Source organism: Aotus nancymaae, unplaced genomic scaffold (genome assembly GCF_030222135.1).
Source record: "Aotus nancymaae isolate 86718 unplaced genomic scaffold, 86718_ANA_hifiasm-v0.15.2.pri h1tg000010l, whole genome shotgun sequence".
NCBI classification, from domain to species: Eukaryota; Metazoa; Chordata; class Mammalia; order Primates; family Aotidae; genus Aotus; species Aotus nancymaae.
In genome coordinates this window covers 65,227,602-65,247,162 of record NW_026988421.1, presented here as the reverse complement: position 1 = coordinate 65,247,162, position 19,561 = coordinate 65,227,602, and the positions used below count along the sequence as shown (strand labels likewise).

At 41.2% G+C, this 19,561-nt stretch overlaps 1 protein-coding gene and 1 non-coding gene across 20 annotated transcripts in view; both read left to right on the top strand.

Moving 5' to 3' along the window:
• USP54 (ubiquitin specific peptidase 54) overlaps nt 1–19,561 on the top strand; it is a 133,241-nt gene that overhangs the window by 87,588 nt on the left and 26,092 nt on the right. For 15 of the 19 annotated variants that reach the window (XM_064374301.1, XM_064374304.1, XM_064374305.1 and 12 more), the window contains 10 exons: nt 848–953; nt 1,065–1,211; nt 5,258–5,407; nt 8,683–8,851; nt 10,643–10,813; nt 13,829–13,960; nt 14,136–14,519; nt 14,751–14,982; nt 17,028–17,161; nt 19,060–19,227. In XM_064374301.1, the coding sequence (XP_064230371.1) occupies nt 848–953; nt 1,065–1,211; nt 5,258–5,407; nt 8,683–8,851; nt 10,643–10,813; nt 13,829–13,960; nt 14,136–14,519; nt 14,751–14,982; nt 17,028–17,161; nt 19,060–19,227 (1,793 nt within the window). The remainder of the gene's footprint in view (nt 1–847; nt 954–1,064; nt 1,212–5,257; nt 5,408–8,682; nt 8,852–10,642; nt 10,814–13,828; nt 13,961–14,135; nt 14,520–14,750; nt 14,983–17,027; nt 17,162–19,059; nt 19,228–19,561) is intronic. The other 4 variants (XM_064374312.1, XM_064374313.1, XM_064374310.1 and 1 more) reach the window with 2 other exon arrangements.
• On the top strand, nt 15,513–15,619 carry LOC135274040 (U6 spliceosomal RNA). The gene has a single exon (XR_010341857.1). It is a non-coding gene; the product is annotated as a U6 spliceosomal RNA (small nuclear RNA).

Here is a 19,561-nt window from a genome sequence, read left to right as displayed (position 1 = left end):
TTTTTTTTTTTTTTTTAGTAGAGATGGGGTTTTACCATGTTGATCAGGCTGGTCTTGAACTCCTGACCTCAAATGATCTGCCTGACTTGGCCTCCCAAACTGCTGAGATTACAGGCGTGAGCCACTGCTCCCAGCCTATTGGACTTTAATTGAAGGCATTCAGATAGTTTTATATCCTAACCAGGCACGGTGGCTCATGCCTGTAATTCCAGCATTTTGGGAGGCTCAGGTGGGCAGATCACTTGAGGCCAAGAGTTCGAGACCAGCCTGGCCAACATGACAAAACCCTTTCTCTACTAAAAATGTCAAAAATTAGTCAGGCATGGTGGCACGTGCCTGTAATCACAGCTACTCTGGAAGCTGAGGTATGAGAATTCCTTGAACCCAGGAGGCATAGGTTGCAGTGAGCTGAGATTGAGCTCCTGCACTCCGGCCTGGGTGACAGAGCAAGACCCTGTCTCAAAAAAACCACCACCACCACCACCAACAACAACAAACACAAATAGTTTTATATCCTTATTGCTGAGTCTGTGCTATATTGTAGGAACACAGAACAGTAATTTAAAAATAACTTTTGTTCTTCTTCTTTCATCTCCCACCCTTTCCCTTTTCTTAGGCTCAGTACTGGCCAGTAAAATGGGAGGAGGAATGGGGATTCTATGAGCTTTGGATTTTGGGACAGGTAGAGGCACTCAGTATGTCTGTGGGACACTGAGCCTGGTCAGGGGCTTTGGTATAGTGGGCAGAGGAAGAAAGTAAAATGTGTGAGTAAGGAATTTACATGAATGTTTGATTTAGCAGTAACTATGTACAAGCTGTCATCCCCCTTTTATTCCCCATCTTGAAGCAATCAGGCTATTTGTATGCTGGAAAGACGAGAGAAACCTTCACCAAGCATGTTTGGTGAGCTGCTACAGAATGCCAGCACCATGGGGGATCTGCGGAACTGTCCAGTGAGTTAAATCAGGGGTGGGGTTTGGAGTGGGAAAGGGAACCGTTGATCAGTGGAACTGTGGCAAAGCCAGCGGGAAACAAGTTTAACTAGCCTTATATGTGTATTTCAGAGCAACTGTGGAGAGAGGATCCGGATTCGCCGTGTATTGATGAATGCTCCACAGATTATCACGATTGGGCTGGTATGGGACTCAGATCACTCAGACTTAGCAGAAGATGTTATCCACAGCCTGGGAACCTGCCTTAAGCTGGGTGATGTGCGTGTTAGTTATCTTTATCTCTCACTTTGAGTTCTTGTGTCTTGGTATCGCTTAAGAGCAGTGAGCACTAGACAAACAGGTATGTCCTAGATGACAAGTATTATGTTTTGGACAGATAAACTTGTTTATTTGTGTACAAATACATGTGCATGCAGATATGTACCCATATACCTCCTTTTATAGGTGGCAAAGATTTTTTAAGAAGAAATGGGATGTCTTGGCCTTGAAAGACAGGATAGGCAGAGCTTAGCTACTGATAAAAACAAATCAGGGGCCGGGCGCGGTGGCTCACGCCTGTAATCCCAGCACTTTGGGAGGCCGAGGCGGGTGGATCACAAGGTCAAGAGATCGAGACCATCCTGGTCAACATGGTGAAACCCCGTCTCTACTAAAAATACAAAAAATTATCTGGGCACGGTGGCGCGTGCCTGTAGTCCCAGCTACTCAGGAGGCTGAGGCAGGAGAATTGCCTGAACCCAGGAGGCGGAGGTTGCGGTGAGCCGAGATCGCGCCATTGCACTCCAGCCTGGCTAACAAGAGCGAAACTCCGTCTCAAAAAAAAAAAAAAAACAAATCAGTAATTCATAAAGTTATTGTATATTCTATTTATTGTTAGTTTATATGAGTATAGAGTAGGGAAGGGTATTCAACCATGGGAGGCAGTAAGGTCAAAAGAGGGGGCATTTCTGACTAGAACTGCTATGGTAGGTGAAAGAGTTAAAAGTTGGTAACCTGAGCCCAAAAATAAGAAACTCACTGTGTGGAACCAGTGTCTGTTGAGAAGGTAATGAAGCAGCTTGGAAGATAATTTAGTAGCTTAGTGGTTTTCTGTACATCTTATTCAGGGAAATAGACAGGGAAAAAGACTTCAGACCTGGGTTCCTACCTTGTCATCTTCATGCCCTAGTATAGGTACAACTAGGATTTTCCTTCAGTTCAAGAGACATACTAGGAGGCTGGGCGCGGTGGCTCACGCTTGCAATTCCAACACTTTGGGAGGCCGAGGCAGGTGGATCATGAGGTCAAGAGTTCAAGACCACACTTTGGGAGGCCGAGGCGGGTGGATCACAAGGTCAAGAGATCGAGACCATCCTGGTCAACATGGTGAAACCCCGTCTCTACTAATACAAAAAATTAGCTGGGCATGGTGGCGCGTGCCTGTAATCCCAGCTACTCAGGAGGCTGAGGCAGGAGAATTGCCTGAACCCAGGAGGCGGAGGTTGCAGTGAGCCGAGATTGCGCCATTGCACTCCTGCCTGGGTAACGAGCGAAACTCCGCCTCAAAAAAAAAAAAAAAAAAAGAGTTCAAGACCAGCCTGGCCAACACAGTGAAACCCTGTCTCTACTCAAAATACAAAAATTAGCTGGGTGTAGTGGCAGGCACTGGTAATCCCAGCTACTTGGGAGGCTGAGGCAGGAGAATCGCTTGAACCTGGGAGGTGAGGGTTGCAGTGAGCCACTGCACTCTAGCCTGGGTGACAGAGCCAGACTCTGTCTCAAAAAAAAAGAGACACACTAGTAACTCTTTGATATTCTTTCTACTGGTTTTTTCCCTGGGATAATCCTGTGACTAAAGAGAACTTTTGTTATTGTTTTTTAATGTCATTAAACCACGATTGAGAATAAATGGACTTTCTGGGATCTTATTTTAGGTCTTCTTCCCAAGGAATCTTACCTGAGTAGGCTGTGCACAATAAAATCTCCATTTTTTTTTTTTTCTTTTTTTTGAGACAGAGTTTCACTCTTGTTACCCAGGCTGGAATGCAATGGCGTGATCTCGGCTCACCGCAACCTCCGCCTCCTGGGTTCAGGCAATTCTCCTGCCTCAGCCTCCTGAGTAGCTGGGATTACAGGCACAAGCCACCATGCCCAGCTAATTTTTTGTATTAGTAGAGACGGAGTTTCACCATGTTGACCAGGATGGTCTCGATCTCTTGACCTCGTGATCCACCCACCTCGGCCTCCCAAAGTGCTGGGATTACAGGCTTGAGCCACCGCGCCCGGCAAAATCTCCATTTTTTGCCAGCACCTACCTGTAGTCCAGCTACTCAGGAGGCTGAAGTGGGGGGATTGCTTAAGGAAGTCAAGGCTGTAGTGTGCAATGATCCTGCCTGTGAATAGCCATTATACTGTAGCCCAGGCAGCATAGCAAGATCCTGTCTCTTAAAAACAAAAAGCAATTATTTCTTCTAAATTTCTGTCACCTACCTATTCTGTATTGTTCTGTTTTTTTTTTTTTTTTTTTTTTTTTTTAGTTTATCACTACCTTGAAGCTCAAGGTTTAATTTTCATGATTGTTTTTTCAACCAAATATGTTACTCAAGGCCAGAATCCTTCAATTTTTTTTTTCTTCTTAAATATGTCTCTTAGCACTTAGGACTGCATTGGGCACCTAGGAATTGAAATGCTGATAACCAGCATGGCTGCATTGCTCCCTATGTAGGTTATTAACAAGAAAATTTTATTTGTGGGGTCAGCTGATAAAAAAAGGCTGTTGAAACTAGACAGGTAGAGGGTTTTTTTTTCTTTTTTTTCTTTTTTTGAGACAGTTTCACTCTGTCACCCAGGCTGGAGTGCAGTGGTGCAATCTCAGCTCACTGCAAGCTCTGCCTCCTGAGTTCAAGTGATTCTCAGGCCTCAGCCTCCCGAGTAGCTGGGATTACAGGCACCCACTACCACGCCCATCTAATTTTTTTGTATTTTTAGTAGAGATGGGGTTTCATGATGTTGATCCGGCTGGTCTTGAACTTCTGACCTCAGGCAATCTGCCCGCCTGGGCCTCCCAAAGTGCTAAGATAACAGCTGTGAGCCACTGCACCCAGCTGGGTTTGTTTTTGTTTTTGTTTTCTTTTAAATCCAACTTTTCTGACTCCTCTTATGATAGGCCCTAGTAAGAAAATTATTGAAAGGTATGAAGAAAGTTCATCACCATACCAGTTTATTGGCCACTATCTGTCTTGCTTTTCCTTACTTTTTGCCTTTTTAGGTTAATTTTTTTCTTTTTTTGGGACAGGGCCTTGCTCTGTCACCCAGGCTGGAGTATAGTGGCACAAACATAGCTCACTGTAACCTTGACCTCCTGGGCTCAAGTCATCCTCCTGCCTCAGCCTCCTGAGTAGCTGGGGCTACAGGTGGACACTACCATGCCCAGGTAATTTTTTATTTTTTGTGGAGACAGGGTCTGGCTTTGTTGCCCAGGCTGGTCTTGAACTGCTGGGCTCAGAGGATCCTCTTGCCTTGGCCTCCTAAAGTGTTGGGGTTACAGCATTAGCCACCATGCCCGATCAGTTTTTTTTTTTTTAATTAAAAAAATTATTTTTTTAGAGACAGGTTCTTGATTTGTCCCAGGTTGGAGTGGAGTATGGCACAAGTATGGCACTGCAGCTTCGAACTCCCGGGCTCAAAGGATCCTCCCACCTCAGCCTCCTGAGCAGCTAAGACTTTAAGCGTGCACTTACCATACCTGGCTAATTACAAAAAATTTTTTTGTAAAGATAGGGTTTTTTTGCTTTTTTTGTTTTTTGAAATGGAGTCTTACTCTGTCACCCAGACTGAAGTGCAGTGTTGTGATCTCAATTCACTGCAACCTCTGCCTCCTGTGTTCAAGTGATTCTCCTGCCTCAGTCTCCTAATAGCTGGGATTACAGGAATGCACCACCACGTCCAGCTGGTTTTTGTATTTTTAGTAGAGATGGGGTTTCACTGTGTTGGCCAGACTGATCTCACACTCCTGACCTCAAGAGATTCACTCGCCTCAGCCTCCCAAAGTGTAGGGATTATAGACATGAGCCACCATGCTGGGCCTAAAGATAGTCTTGTCATCTAGTCTAGGCTGTTCTCGAACTCCTGGTCTCAAACAGTCCTCTCACTTTGTCCTCACAAAGTGTTGAGGTTAATTTCTGATGATAATCTAAACTAACAAAAATCTTAGACTGAAGGGAAGAGAAGTCAGTATCTTACTTAAGAAATATCGGTGGAGTCTCCTGAGAGATGATGTGGGATGGTTGAATATGTGACTATGCTTCTTTTCTCTTTCCCCACAGCTGTTTTTCAGAGTGACAGATGACCGGGCCAAGCAATCTGAACTATACTTAGTCGGAATGATTTGTTACTATGGCAAACATTATTCTACATTCTTTTTTCAAACCAAGATCCGCAAATGGATGTACTTTGATGATGCTCATGTCAAGGAGGTAGGAACAGTCAAGCCCTTTTTGAAGTATTTGGTGACTACAACAAAAACAGAAAAAAAAAACAAGAATAATTATTTGTCTTTAGTGTTTCATTTTCCATAATTTTGAATGGAACCTCCCCACATTTCCATAAAACATGTATTTTTTTTGTTTACTTCTTTTACCTTTAATCCATCATGAGCTTTTTTTTTTTTTTTAATGAGACAGAGTCTTACTCTCTCACTCAGGCTGGAGTGCAATGGCGTGTTCTTGGCTCACTGCAGCCTTCACCTCCCAGGTTCAAGTGATTCTCCTGCCTCAGCCTCCCAAGTAGCTGGGACTACAGGTGTGTGCCACCATACCCGGCTAATTTTTGTATTTTTAGTAGAGACGGGGTTTTACTATATATGGCCAGGCTGGTCTCGAACTCCTGACCTTGTGATCCACTCTTCTCGGCCTCCCAAAATGGTGGGATTACAGGTGTGATCCACTGTGCCCAGCCTATTTTATATTTTTATGTCTGTCTGCTTATTGAATTTATGAAAGTATCATCTTCTCTTCCCCTGAAGATGGTTAGTTCTTCGAGGACAGGAAAGTTTTATTAAATAAAATACTTTGTCATCTATAAATACAAAACTGTTGAATGCTACTCACCTTAGTCTCCTGAGTAGCTGCAACTATGGGTGCGTGGCCATCACACCCAGGTAGTTAAAATTTTTTGTTTGTTTGTTTTAGAGATGGGGGTCTCACTATGTTACCCAGGTTGGTCTTGAACTCCTGGGCGCAGGTGATCCTCCCTCCTCAGCCTGCCAAAGTGTTGGGATTACAGGTGTGAACCACAGTGCCTGGCCCAAAGTATTTTTTTTTAAGTATAATCTCCTTTTTTTTTTTTTTTTCCCTAGAAAATAGTTTTTCTTCAGTCCTGAGGAGTCAGCTCCTTACATGGGCTTTTTGGAATCAGTACTTGAAGGTCTAAATTTGGCTGGGGATGTTAGCACCTTTTGGGCTTGGGGAGATGGATTCCTGACTACCTTGCTGTGAATGGCACAACTCACATAGTAATGCAGTTTTACGTACAGCTTAGGAAGCACATAGGCATCGAAGAAATTTACTTTAGAAATGTCCTTGACAGCTGCAGCCTTTACTATGTTTTGAATGAGAAACTTCTTTTTATTTTTGTTTTTTTGAGATGGGGTCCTGCTCTGTCACCCAGGTTGGAGTGCAGTGGCATGATCTCGGCTCACTGCAACCTTTACCCTCTGGGCTCAAGTGATTCTCATGCCTCAGCTTCCCGAGCAGCTGGGATTACAGGTGCACACCACCACGCCTGGCTAATTTTTGTATTTTTAGTAGAGACAGAGTTTCTCCGTGTTGGCTGGTCTTGAACTCTTGACCTTAAGCGATCCACCCGCCTCAGCCTCCCAAAGTGCTGGGATTACAGGCATGAGCCACTGCGCCCAGCCTTGAATGAGAAACTTCTTAATAGCCTTGTCCTTGGGCATGCATCGGGCACAGTTCATGCAGTGAATGGGCTGCACATAGCCACAGCCCTTTTTGGCATCGCATATTCCTTCTTTTCTTTGTCTTCTTGGAAGCTGGAACCCTAGAGAGGAAAGGTCTTTTGTTGTTGTTGTTTGTTTTTTTAAATGTGTTTATTGAATGATTTGAGTAGGAACCCTCTAATGCCTCAAATGAAGTTATAAGGTTAATACAAAGTTCAGAATTTCAGATCTTGGAGTTCTTGGAGTTATCAGTGGGTACTACTTTGTCTCAGGGCTGCTATAAATTATTCTTTGTTATCTCCCTGAAGTGCTCCATACTCTGTTGCACATCACAGAGTAACGTGTTTTGGGTTAGTATAAGGAATGTAGGGTTATAATGACACTTAACGCAGGAAAGTTGGTACTGTCTAAACCACAGAGTTTGTGGTTGAAGTGGTTTATGTGATCTGCTTGAGTTAGGACGCTATTTGTGATAAGGTTAGCAGATAAGGGGATAAGGTGTGACTATAATCTATACCAATCCACAGACTTTAAGCAGTGTTTTCCACAAATAGTAAAGTATTTGTCAAATTCCCTCTTTCTTTTCTTTGTCTCTTTTGTGTTGTTGTAGTTTGGGGCAATTTATATGAATTCTTTTAGCTTTAGGGTTTTTATTTGAAAATACCCTTACAAGGTAGTAAATATGATTATATTAATATGTGAAGAGCATATAAATGTTTTAATTAAAATAATATCTCAATTATAAATTTGCTAGACATCTATTGTGAACATATCACTTTGCTAGTTGTCCAACTCCAAGAGCAGCACATTATCTAAGAAGTATGACTGGTTCAAGCTTAAAATGGGGTGAGTCTGAGGATTGGGTTGGATTGATTCCATGGCTGTTCTCTCATTCTTTTCCACTGTGGTAACAGAGCTGAATCCAGCACAGGGCTAAGGCCGAGAGGTTCAGTTGTCTATTCTAAGCAGTTTGACATTTTATATCCTACCATGTGTGAACTCTGAAACTGAATGTCATTTGTTCTAAGGCAGTCCGTGAGAGAGTTTTTGTCTGCTCTTCAGCTTCGTGAAAGTAATTTTAATATTTGGAAGAAAACTATGGAAATGCAAATTTCTATTGAGGGCTTTAATCTGATGTCTGTGAAAAGAAATGGGTCACCAAGGCAGCTGAAGTTCTTTCACATAGCATATCCACCTTTAGAACTTTTATTCCTATTTTACAACTGAGTTGATGGTTCACAGAAATAAAAGTAATTTTATTCATTCTTTTATTCTCCTATAGGATTTTAATGCTTTTTAAAAGGACTTAGCAAAAAAAACAATTTAATAAAAAAAGTGTTAAGTCTGAGATCTCTTTTTTTTTGAGATGGAGTCTTACTCTATTGCCAGGCTGGATGGAGTATAGTGGTGCAATCTCTGTTCACTGCAACATCTGCCTACTGGGTTAAAACAATTCTCCTGCCTCAGCCTCCTGAATAGCTGGAACTACAGGCATGCGCCACTATGCCCAGCTAATTTTTGTATTTTTAGTAGAGATGAGGTTTCATCGTGTTGGCCAGGATGGTCTCGATCTCTTGACCTCATGATCCACCCGCCTCGGCCTCCCAAAGTGCTGGGATTACAGGCGTGAGCCACCATGCCTGGCCAAGTCTGAGATCTCATTTGCTGTCTTTTTACCCAATTCTTGTCTTTTCATCTCTTTTATTTTCTTTAGAAAAACAGAACAGAAAGATATGTTGTGAATTGTGGATATGAAGTATAATTGTCATGTTCTTCTGATTGTTTCTGGTTCAGATTGGGCCCAAATGGAAGGATGTGGTGACCAAATGCATCAAGGGGCATTATCAGCCCCTGCTGCTGCTTTATGCAGATCCCCAGGGTACCCCTGTGTCCACCCAGGACCTGCCTTCCCAAGCTGAGTTCCAGTCATACAGCAGGACATGCTATGATAGTGAAGATTCAGGTGAGTAGCCTGGCTCTTTACATCTCCTCTTCCCTCATCCCATACGATCAAACAGATGGGACTCATACTTAATTATGTGCTTAGCATGTAACCTAGCTTGGAGAAAGAGGATTCATTAGAAGTAAGAAAGAAGTGCCAACTTGTGCTGAAGCCTAACTTATGCCATCCTTTATTTCCTTCAGTTGTCAAGAGTGTTGCTTAAATCACTTGGCCTCAACTCAGAAGTGAAAAGGAGATTAAAGGATGTTTATTTAGACTGAGATAATAAGTTTGTGAGACTCAATATTTAGCCTTCTAATATTGGTGAGGATGACTGATTTTTTTTTTTTTTTTTTTTTTTGAGACAGAGTCTCGCTCTGTTGTCCAGGCTGGAGTGCAATGGCATCATCACGGCTCACTGTGATTCTCCTGCCTCAGCCTCCTGAGTTGGGATTACAGGTGCCGACCACCATACCTGGCTAATTTGTGTATTTTTGGTAGAGACAGCGTTTCACCATGTTGGCCAGGCTGGTCTTGAATTCCTGACCTCAGGTGATCCATCCACCTTGGCCTCCCAAAGTGCTGGGATTACAGGCATGAGCCACCACACCCAGCCGAGGATGACTGATTTTTATTAGCAATTTAACAGTCACTTAATTAAGTTGTTTTATTTGAGCCACTATGAAGCTAGTTATTTTGTTTGGCATGAGATATTTTTGTTTTAAAATTGCAAACGTGTAGCCTGGCAGGGTGGTGTATGCCTGTAATCCCAGCTACTTGGGAGGCTGAGGTGGGAGGATTGATTGAGCCCTGAAGTTTGAGACTAGCTTAGGCAACATAGCAAGACTCTGTCTTGGGGAATAAAAAAATCCATGTCCAGTAGTGATATTCCTCTGCTTATGAATTAGTTGTTCACTTCTAAGTTAATTGTTTAGAGCTTAAGTAATGACTTTCTGTAAAAACAATTTTCAGCTTGATGGCTAAAGTTCTAGGGCAGCGCACAGAATCTTAAAATATATTTGAGGTATAACCTAATAGTTTTGGCTTGATTTCTGAAAAGGAGGAAGAAATATTCTTTTACTCTTCTTGATCTAATACTGGTCCTTAGTATAATTTTGAAAGAGAAGATACTTGACTTTGACATCTTTCTTTCTCCCCTTTTTACCTCCCTCTTGCTTGTTACCTGGTGCTTTCTTCCTCCTCTCATACCCCACCCAAACCTGTTCTACCTCTTCTCCAATCAAATATCCATTTGTCCTATTATGCTTATCTCAGCTAGGTATTCAGAGGGAAGAAGTCTGATTGAACTAATTTATACTAATGTATTTCATATAAATAACACCCCCAATAATTTCTCAGAGATATTAAAAATATTTATAACATCAATTCAAAAATTGTAAGTGACATTCTTGGCAGTATAGGAGAAAGATTATGGGGTAGGAGAACAACTGATTATGTGTGACGGGTTGGCCTGGTACTTTCGATCTAAATAAATCTTATGTTTCACAACTTTTTCATTTCTTCTGCTTTTCCCCTGATAGGTTTTGTAAGACCCTCACATTTTTTCACAGTGGCAGGCAAAGTGAGGGCTTCAGCAAGGTAGGGACAGGGATGGGAGGAATTTTATGCGTGTCTGTGTGATCTGGAAGTTGGGTGTTGGGAAGAACAGCTCAATAGTATAGCATATCCTTCTCATACTTGCATCTAGGAAGTTCTTGCCTTATGGAGCTTTGTTGTGTCCATCTCTTTTCCTTCTCTCTGTCACTGTTCTTTTTCCTCACTCTTTGCATCTATGTTTCCTCCTTCCCTCAGGGAGGGAGCCCTCCATCTCAAGTGACACTCGAACAGATTCTTCAACGGAGAGCTATCCCTACAAACATTCCCACCATGAGTCTGTGGTCAGTCACTTCTCTTCTGATTCTCAGGGGACAGTCATCTATAATGTGGAGAATGATTCCATGTCTCAGAGCAGTCGGGACACAGGTAGGGACTTATACAAAGGATCCTGCTTGCCTGAATCAATTCCTGCATAGAAAGTCTCCTAAGAGAAAGAAACTGGGGCAAGTCACAAATATTTGTTATGCAAAGGCAGAACAACACAGAATTTGGGCAATTGAATGGGATATAAAGAAGCAACACTTTTCTGAATGAACAATGATGCTCCATTGGACATACTCCTGTCAATAGCAGCAGGTCAATAAAGACAATTGTAATGTGATTATCGATGTGGTTATTCTGAAGTCTGCTTTTCTTCTCCTATCCTCTTGATTCCCATGGTACCCCATTAAACCCTTGTGGTCTTACATGTCATCATGTTCTTATGCCAGGCTTTGTCCTAAGTGAAGAGCTTTGATAGAAGGGGCCTATTTATGGGATTGGTGAGGGACAACTGCACGTCAGCTTGCTAAGCTTCCTGAATGATAGAGAAGCAAAAGAATGAAAGATAATCTATTTGTTATTGTGAGTTTCATGCAGAGAATATTCTTGAATTGTTTTGTTTATCTGTTAGAGGAAGAAATCAATACAAGGAAGAACAATGCATGACTGCTGAGATGAAAAGTTTATTCTGGGAGATAGAATAAGGCATAGAATAGTGTCCATATTCTTAGGGACTGTTAAGCATTCATGAGCTCATTGTTTGAGATTGGTGGTTGGTTTATAAGCTGTGGGGACTTTTTTTTTTTAAGATCAAGAATTTCAAAGATATTCAAAACTATATAGAATAGTGTACTGCCCATTTGTGTACCCATCACCTAGTTTCAATAATTACAACTCACAGCCAGTCTAGTTTTACCTGTACCCTTACCCACTCCTGGATTATTCTGAAGCACATCCCAGGCATTATATCACATTTTCCATAAGTATTTTAGTATCTGTTGCTCAAACATAAGAAATCACTTTTTAAATATAGCATTATAACACTTAAAAATTGTAATGATAATTCCTTAAAACTGCTAGGTAACAAATGAGTATTTAAATATTCACTTATAAATGTCATAATATGTTCATGGTTTATTTGTTTGACTCAGCATTTAAATGAGGTCTATGCATTGTGATGAGTTGATAAGTCTTTTACATTTCTTTTAATCTACATTTTTTCCTCGATTTTTTTATTGCAATTTATTGCTAGAACTAGGTATTTTGTCCTGTAGATGTCCCACATTCTGAATTTTGCTGATTTTATTCCTATGGTATGCTTTAATGTGTTTCTGTGTCCTATATTTCTCGTAAATTGGTAGTTGGACCTAGAGGTTTGGTCAGATTTGTGTTGGCTTTCTTTTGATGACTACTGCATTGATTGTGTCAGGTATGAGTTTTTTAGACCCTCATTTTGAAACTGAACCAGGAAGAAGCCAAGCCATAGGATGAACTAAGCATATTTTCCAGTAGAGGCAGATTTGTGTTAATGGTTTAGGGGTTTTGGTAGTGAGGGTGGGAGGAATGGAGAATATGCCCATTGGTTTAACATTTGTAAGACTTAGTTGTTCCAAGTTATTTTCTTCTCTCTTAAATCTTTCTTGTGGGCAAAGAGGTAGCAAAGGACCAAATAAAAGCAATACAAGATTCCAAGGGGCAACTGATTAAAAATATGTATTCATATCACTACATTGGTGATACCTGAATATGTATAAGGATTTTCTTATACTATCATGTGAAAACAAATTTTTGTTAGCTCTCTATGCATTTGACCTAGGGTTTTTTTTTTTTTTCATATCTTTAAACTTAATTTACCTGCTTAATTCATCTCTGGCTTCCAGCACTTTAGTTGATTATATCCTTTAGAATCTGACCTTTGCTGTCATCAAATCATACTCATGTATTTGCATACTGTGGGCATGAAGCAGGGCAAGTTACATAAAACAGCCCAACTCTCCTGGGTTTCCCAGTGATTAATATTAAGGAAATATGAAGTGTAATCTCTGGATGGAGCCAAGTTTTGTATAGCATGGGTAGGGGATAGGAATAAGAATTAATCAAAGTTGAAATGTCCTTTAAATTATCCACAATGAAGGAAAGCTTATAACTGAGCCTTAAAGCCATATATAATCAGAGCTCTTGTGGGCAAAGTCTGGAGTATCCAGGATAATACCAGATGTACTGAAAATCAGATTTTACTTGATATGTGTCACTAAATAAATGAAAGGAAAGCTCTCTTCAGTTTATGAGAGTGAAAGTATATGGCTACCTGACATTTTTAATATGATCTTTAAAACTTTTGCCTTTAAAAAATTACCTGGAAACATGTCATTAGTCCTTCTGGGTCACTGGGGAAGATTATGATTGGGATTGAGATTGGTCATTGCTCAGGAGACATTGTAAATTTCGATGCTCCCAGCTTCTCTGTGTTTATCCTTTTTTTTTTTTTTTTTGAGACAGAGTCTTGCCCTGTCATCCAGCCTGGAGTGCAGTGGCATGATCTTGGCTCACTGCAACCTTCTGGGTTCAAGTGATTCTAATGCCTCAGACTGTAGCTGGGACTACAGGCACATGCCACCACGCCCAAGTAATTTTTGTATTTTTAGTAGAGACAGGGTTTTGCCATCTTGGCCAGACTGGTCTCGAACTCCTGACTACCCACTTCAGCCTCCCAAAGTGCTGGGATTATAGGCATGAGTCACTGCGCCTGGCCCTTCTCTGCATTTATCTACTAGGAGGTTCCTACACTGAAATCCTTTTTTTTTTTTTTTTTTAATTTTTTTTTTTCTTTTTAAAAATGGGTTTTCACCATGATGGCCAGGCTGGTCTTGAACGCTTGACCTCAGGTGATCCACCCACCTCGGCCTCCCAAAGTGCTAGGATTACAGGCGTGAGCCACCGCGCCCAGCCTTGAAATCCTACATTGAGAGTACCTAGGACATAGACAGCCTATGTCCTAAAGCTTCTGTTCCATGGGTACTCTAAATTTGTGGCACTCCCAAAGGGAGATTAGGTAGGTTCTTGGGAGGATGGAGGTCAGTCTCAGATACCAGCTTACCTCAATTTCCTTGTTTTTTTCAGGACACCTGACTGATAGTGAATGCAATCAGAAACACACATCCAAGAAAGGGTCACTGATAGAACGAAAGAGGAGCTCTGGTCGGATTAGGAGGAAAGGCGATGAGCCTCAGGCCTCAGGATACCACAGTGAAGGCAAGCCTGTCTGCACTGATTCTCTTTCTTTTTCATTCACTCTATCAAACTTCTCTCATGCTCCAGACTGTTGGCTTCTCCTTTCTGCTCACAGGACTTTACTTTTTCAACACTGGGGTCTATTATCCATGATCACTTTAAATATCTATATTTCTTTCATTCTTTGTGTTTTTAGGAGAAACACTGAAAGAGAAGCAGGCTCCTAGGAATGCCTCCAAACCATCCAGCAGCACCAACAGGCTGAGGGATTTTAAAGAGACAGTCAGCAATATGATCCATAACAGACCATCCCTGGCTTCTCAGACCAATGTAGGCTCTCACTGCGGAGGTAGGGGAGGAGGAGACCAGCCAGACAAAAAACCTCCTAGGACCCTGCCTTTACACTCTCATGATTGGGAAATAGAGAGTACCAGCAGTGAGTCAAAATCCAGTTCTTCCAGCAAGTATCGTCCAACATGGAGACCCAAACGAGAATCTCTGAATATTGACAGTATCTTTAGTAAGGACAAAAGGAAGCACTGTGGCTATACCCAGCTTAGTCCCTTTTCTGAGGATTCAGGTGAGGAGATAATTAGGGAAGAATTGGCCTTTTGAATAAAGTTGATTTATGTCTTTTTAAAACCTGGGTTTTCTGGTAGATCTGGCAAGGGGCATTTTTACTCTGATGTTGGGTGTTTTAGGAATATGAATTCAGTGAATAAGTAGCCAGAGGGAGGAGTTAGTTATGTCTTGATTTTAGGCGAATGCTAAATCTACCTCCTTTTCCATAACTGTCTTTTGATTGGAATAGCTAAAGAATTTACACCAGATGAACCAAGCAAGCCACCTGCTTATGACATTAAATTTGGTGGATCAAGCCCTCACTACAAGCGCTGGGGCCCAGCACGGCCAGGCTCTCACCTTTTAGAACAGCAGCCCCGACTAATCCAGCGAATGGAATCTGGCTATGAAAGCAGTGAGAGGAACAGCAGCAGCCCTGTCAGCCTGGATGCAGCCCTGCCTGAGAGCTCAAATGTCTACAGGTATTATTTGGCCTTTGAACAGTGACATTATCCCTTGCCGCAGCGTGAGCCACCTACTTGGGGCTTTCAGGCATAGCTTAGTCAAGTGGAGGGATGGCCTTTGCTACCATCTCTCTATGTGCTCTGTCAACTTTCTACAACAACAGCACCCTCTTCTGGGAGGAAGAGCAAAGGCACTTGAGAAAGGAGAGAGAACTTTCTATTTGAAGTACAGTTATCATGTATAAAATAATTTTAAAAAATTTAGGTTCAGAGGGTACATGTGCAGGTTTGTTATGTAGATAAACTCGTGTCATAGGAGTTCATTGTACATGTTGTTTTGTTACCCACATATTAAGCTACTACCCACTAATTATTTTTTCTGATCTCCTTCCTCCCACCTGCCACCCTCCGATAGGCCCGTGTCTGTTGTTCCCTTCTCTGTGTCCATGTGTTCTCATCATGTAGCTCCCACTTTTGAGTGAGAATATGAGGTATTTGGTTTTCTGTTCCTGTGTTAAGTTTGCTAAGGATAATGAAATAATGGTTTAGTGCTTACTTTGGTAGCACATACACTAAAATTGGAATGATACAGAGAAGATTAGCATAGTCCCTGCTCAAAGGTGACACAAAAATTTGTGAAGCATTCCGTATTTTTCAGATATGTAGGATAAGCAAGTCTAGGGATCTAATGTAAAACATGAGGACTACGATTAATAAAATTGTGCTGCCTATGAGATTCATGGTAAATGAGTAGATTTTAACTCCTCTTGCCACAAAAGCAAAAGAAATGGTTAACTATATGAGATGATGGGTATGTTAATTCCCTTCAATTATAGTAACTATTTCACTATCTCTATGTATCTCATAATGTCATGTTGTATATCTTAAATATATACAGTAAAAAAATTATTAAATAATGGATTAGTGAATTAAAACTTTTGTAATCCTAAAATCAGAGAAGAAACACAAATGTTACTTTGGGATAGTGTTTTGTTGTTGCTGCTGCCTTTTTTTTTTTTTTTTGTATTGATGGAGTTTCACCATGTTTCCCAGGCTGGTCTTGAACTTCTGGGCTCAAGTGATTTACCCACTTTAGCCCCCCAGAGTACTGAGATTATAGGTGTGAGCCACCACACCCAGTTGGGATAGTTTTTATTTTGTTTTGTTTTAGGGTCACCGGGACTCTGTGTTTTATGAAGCTAATACTATTCATAATAGTGATGACAGTTAATTAACACTCATTACACCCTGCCCATAAAGCTCAGTTTGCTTTATAAGTTTCAGATATCCATACATTATTTTTACTGAGTTGCCACAGAGGCAGTTTTTCTTTTTCTTTTCTTTTTTTGTGAGACAGAGTCTCACTCTGTTGCCAGGCTGGAGTGCAGTGGCGCAATCTCAGCTCACTGCAACCTCCACCTCCTGGTATCAAGCGATTCTCCTACCTCAGCCTCCCAAGTAGCTGGGACTACAGGTGCACACCACCATGCCCAGCTAATTTTTGTATTTTTAGTAGAGATGGAGTTTCACCATGTTGGCTAGAGTGGTCTCCATCTCTTGACCTCGCGATCCGCCTGTCTCGGCCTCCTAAAGTTGCTGCCATTAAAGATGTGAGCCACTGTGCCCAGCCGAGGCAATTTTCTAATAGTTGAGCTGCTTTGAAAGGAATGACTCTGTCTTCTACAAAGATGATAACCACATCTTCATATTCTCCCAATGTTCTTCCCTGTCCACAGGATCCTGTCGAGTTTTACTTATCAGAAGATGCTACAAAGGTTTAGTAAGAAAGAAGACAATAGATATGACAGCAGTATGTGCATTAATACATTCAACAGATTTTGTACATGTACTATGTACTAGATAATGTGCTAGATGCACAAGATATGAATGAGGTGAGATGAGATTGGATAGGAGAATGAATGGATGTTTCAATTCTTTAGAAGTAGTTTAGCAGAAGCTCTAATTATATTAGTTTGATGTTTGTTTTTTGAGATATTTAGTCCTAGGAATGTTGCTATAACCCCCTGTCATGCTTTCACTAGACTCTGGGTTCTCTTTTGAAGGGATTCAAGTGCTAAGAGATCAGCTGGGTTGGTCCCTTCCTGGCGTCACATCCCAAAGTCGCATAGCAGTAGCATCCTGGAGGTGGACTCCACAGCATCCATGGGTGGCTGGACAAAGAGTCAGCCTTTCTCAGGTAAGCAGAAGGACACTGGATTTGAGGATTGGATTTGATCAGCAGTTTTGTCTGGGGACCAGCCTTAACTGAGCACTTTTGAAATTAGAGGACAGTTACAGTTTGAGTATTGCATCAGAATGTAAATGTAGAGTCACTTCAGTTGCTCCATCTTTGAATTTATCTGTTTTTTGTTTTCCATCACAGCCTGCCTATTTCTTTTTACTTGGAGAGAGCCCTTGTGGGAGAAAGAAGGGACAGAAATATGGGGAACAGTGTTAATAACAGCTCCATTTTTCAGGAGAATAAATTCTAGGGCTTTCCTTGGTTTAGGGACAGTCTTTTGGGAAACAGATTTCTTATGGTTTAGTACTATGAACTGACATACCGTAGGGATACATGTAGGCTATTTGCAAAACTTGCAAATAAGCAATTACAATTTATCCTTATCCCTGCCTAAATATCTTAGTCTTACTACCAATTCTGTTGATAGTTACTGAAAATTCTTAGAGGTAGCAGGAAGAAAAGCCTGCAGCAGCAGTAATAAAAAGGCATGAACCCTTTTAGATACGTATACTAAAGATTGTGGACATCTGGCAGAGCAGAACAATGCTAGGCAGATATCACTGGAATCCTGGGCTCGAGTAAATTATAGTTAGAGACACGTGGAAGAAATTTGAGCTTCCCATTATAATTATACATTTGGTTTATTCCCCACATTTTAATTTATTTCTTGTTGAATAACATTGTTTTGAGAAACTTGTGAATCATGCATGAGAAAATTCTCCCTTCTCTTCAGACAGCCATCATTTTTTTGGTACACTAAAGACTGAGTCTCATAATCTCCTGAATAGTCCTCAATTCTGGACTAGTTTATGTACACATATGGGTAAGCACCATTTTTAAAAAGTAAAATGAAGTCATACTATACATGTTATTCTCTCACTCAATTTTTTACTTAATTTATTATGGACATCCTTCTAGATCTATTTGGATTCATCAAGAAAGTTTATAAAATTGGATTTTTACTGCTGTGGACATTTTACAAATTCAAAGAGATGGTAGAAATTAAGGGTGAGAAAATGACATGCTTAAAGCTCCCCAGTCAGTCAGTGACAGCACCTGGTAGAAAGTGTTCTCTAATGATTAAAGCATGATTATGAATTTAACCTACTTGACTTGACTTTAGCTCCATTAGGCCGGGCGCGGTGGCTCACGCCTATAATCCCAGCACTTTGGGTGGCCGAGGTGGGTGGATCACGAGGTCAAGAGATCGAGACCATCCTGGTCGACATGGTGAAACCCCGTCTTTACTAAAAATACAAAAATTAGCTGGGCATGGTGGCACACGCCTGTAGTCCCAGCTACTCGGGAGGCTGAGGCAGGAGAATTGCTTGAACCCAGGAGGTGTAGATTGCAGTGAGCTGAGATCGCGCCACTGCACTCCAGCCTGGGTAACAAGAGCGAAACTCTGTCTCAATAATAATAATAATAATAATAATTTAGCTCCATTATTTCCCATTTGTTTTACCTGGGGCAAATTATCCTCTTTGTGACTCAGTTTCCTCATTCCTAAAATGAGAGTAATAGTAGTTTCTACTTCATAAGTTGTTATTATGATTAAATGAAATAATACATGTAAACATGCTTAAAACTGTTTCTGGCACATAGTAAGTGTTGAATAAATGTTCAGTGTGATACCATTGTTGTTGTGAAGCACTCGATAAATGTTGTTATTATCATTCCTAGCCCAAGTCCCATCCTGAATCTGATTATGGAAAGTATTACCCAAAATATAAGCTTCAAATTGAAGGCAAGAATTCCAAAGGGAAAGTGTTGCAGTGGTCATAAATTCATCAAGTACTTAGTCTTGGTAATGGAAATGTGGTGACTTATCTTCTCCCTTGCTTATATTACAGGTGAGGAGATATCTTCTAAAAGTGAACTGGATGAATTGCAGGAAGAGGTGGCCAGGAGGGCACAAGAACAGGAACTTCGAAGAAAACGAGAGAAGGAGTTAGAGGCAGCTAAAGGGTTTAACCCTCATCCTAGCCGCTTCATGGACTTGGATGAACTGCAGAATCAGGGTAATTGTTGTGAGCATTAGGTTGTGTGTGATGGGGACAGACAGAAAGGTGGAAAAAAACATCTAAGCTTGTTAGTTCCCTGTTTTCTCTTTAGCAAAATTGTTTTTCTTTTTTTCAAATCTTGATTCACCCATTCCAGTGAGAGCAAGTTAGAGTAGGATATGACAAGACTCTTGACTGGAGATAGGCACTGATTTGGGGCACATCTATTAAAAGCCTATAGATTAGAGATAGTATATTGTTCATGAAAAATGCTTCCCATGAACATCTGTTGAAGGTGTAAATAAAACTAGCCTTGAGTCAGAAATACCTGAAAAGGGCAGTGAGCCACACT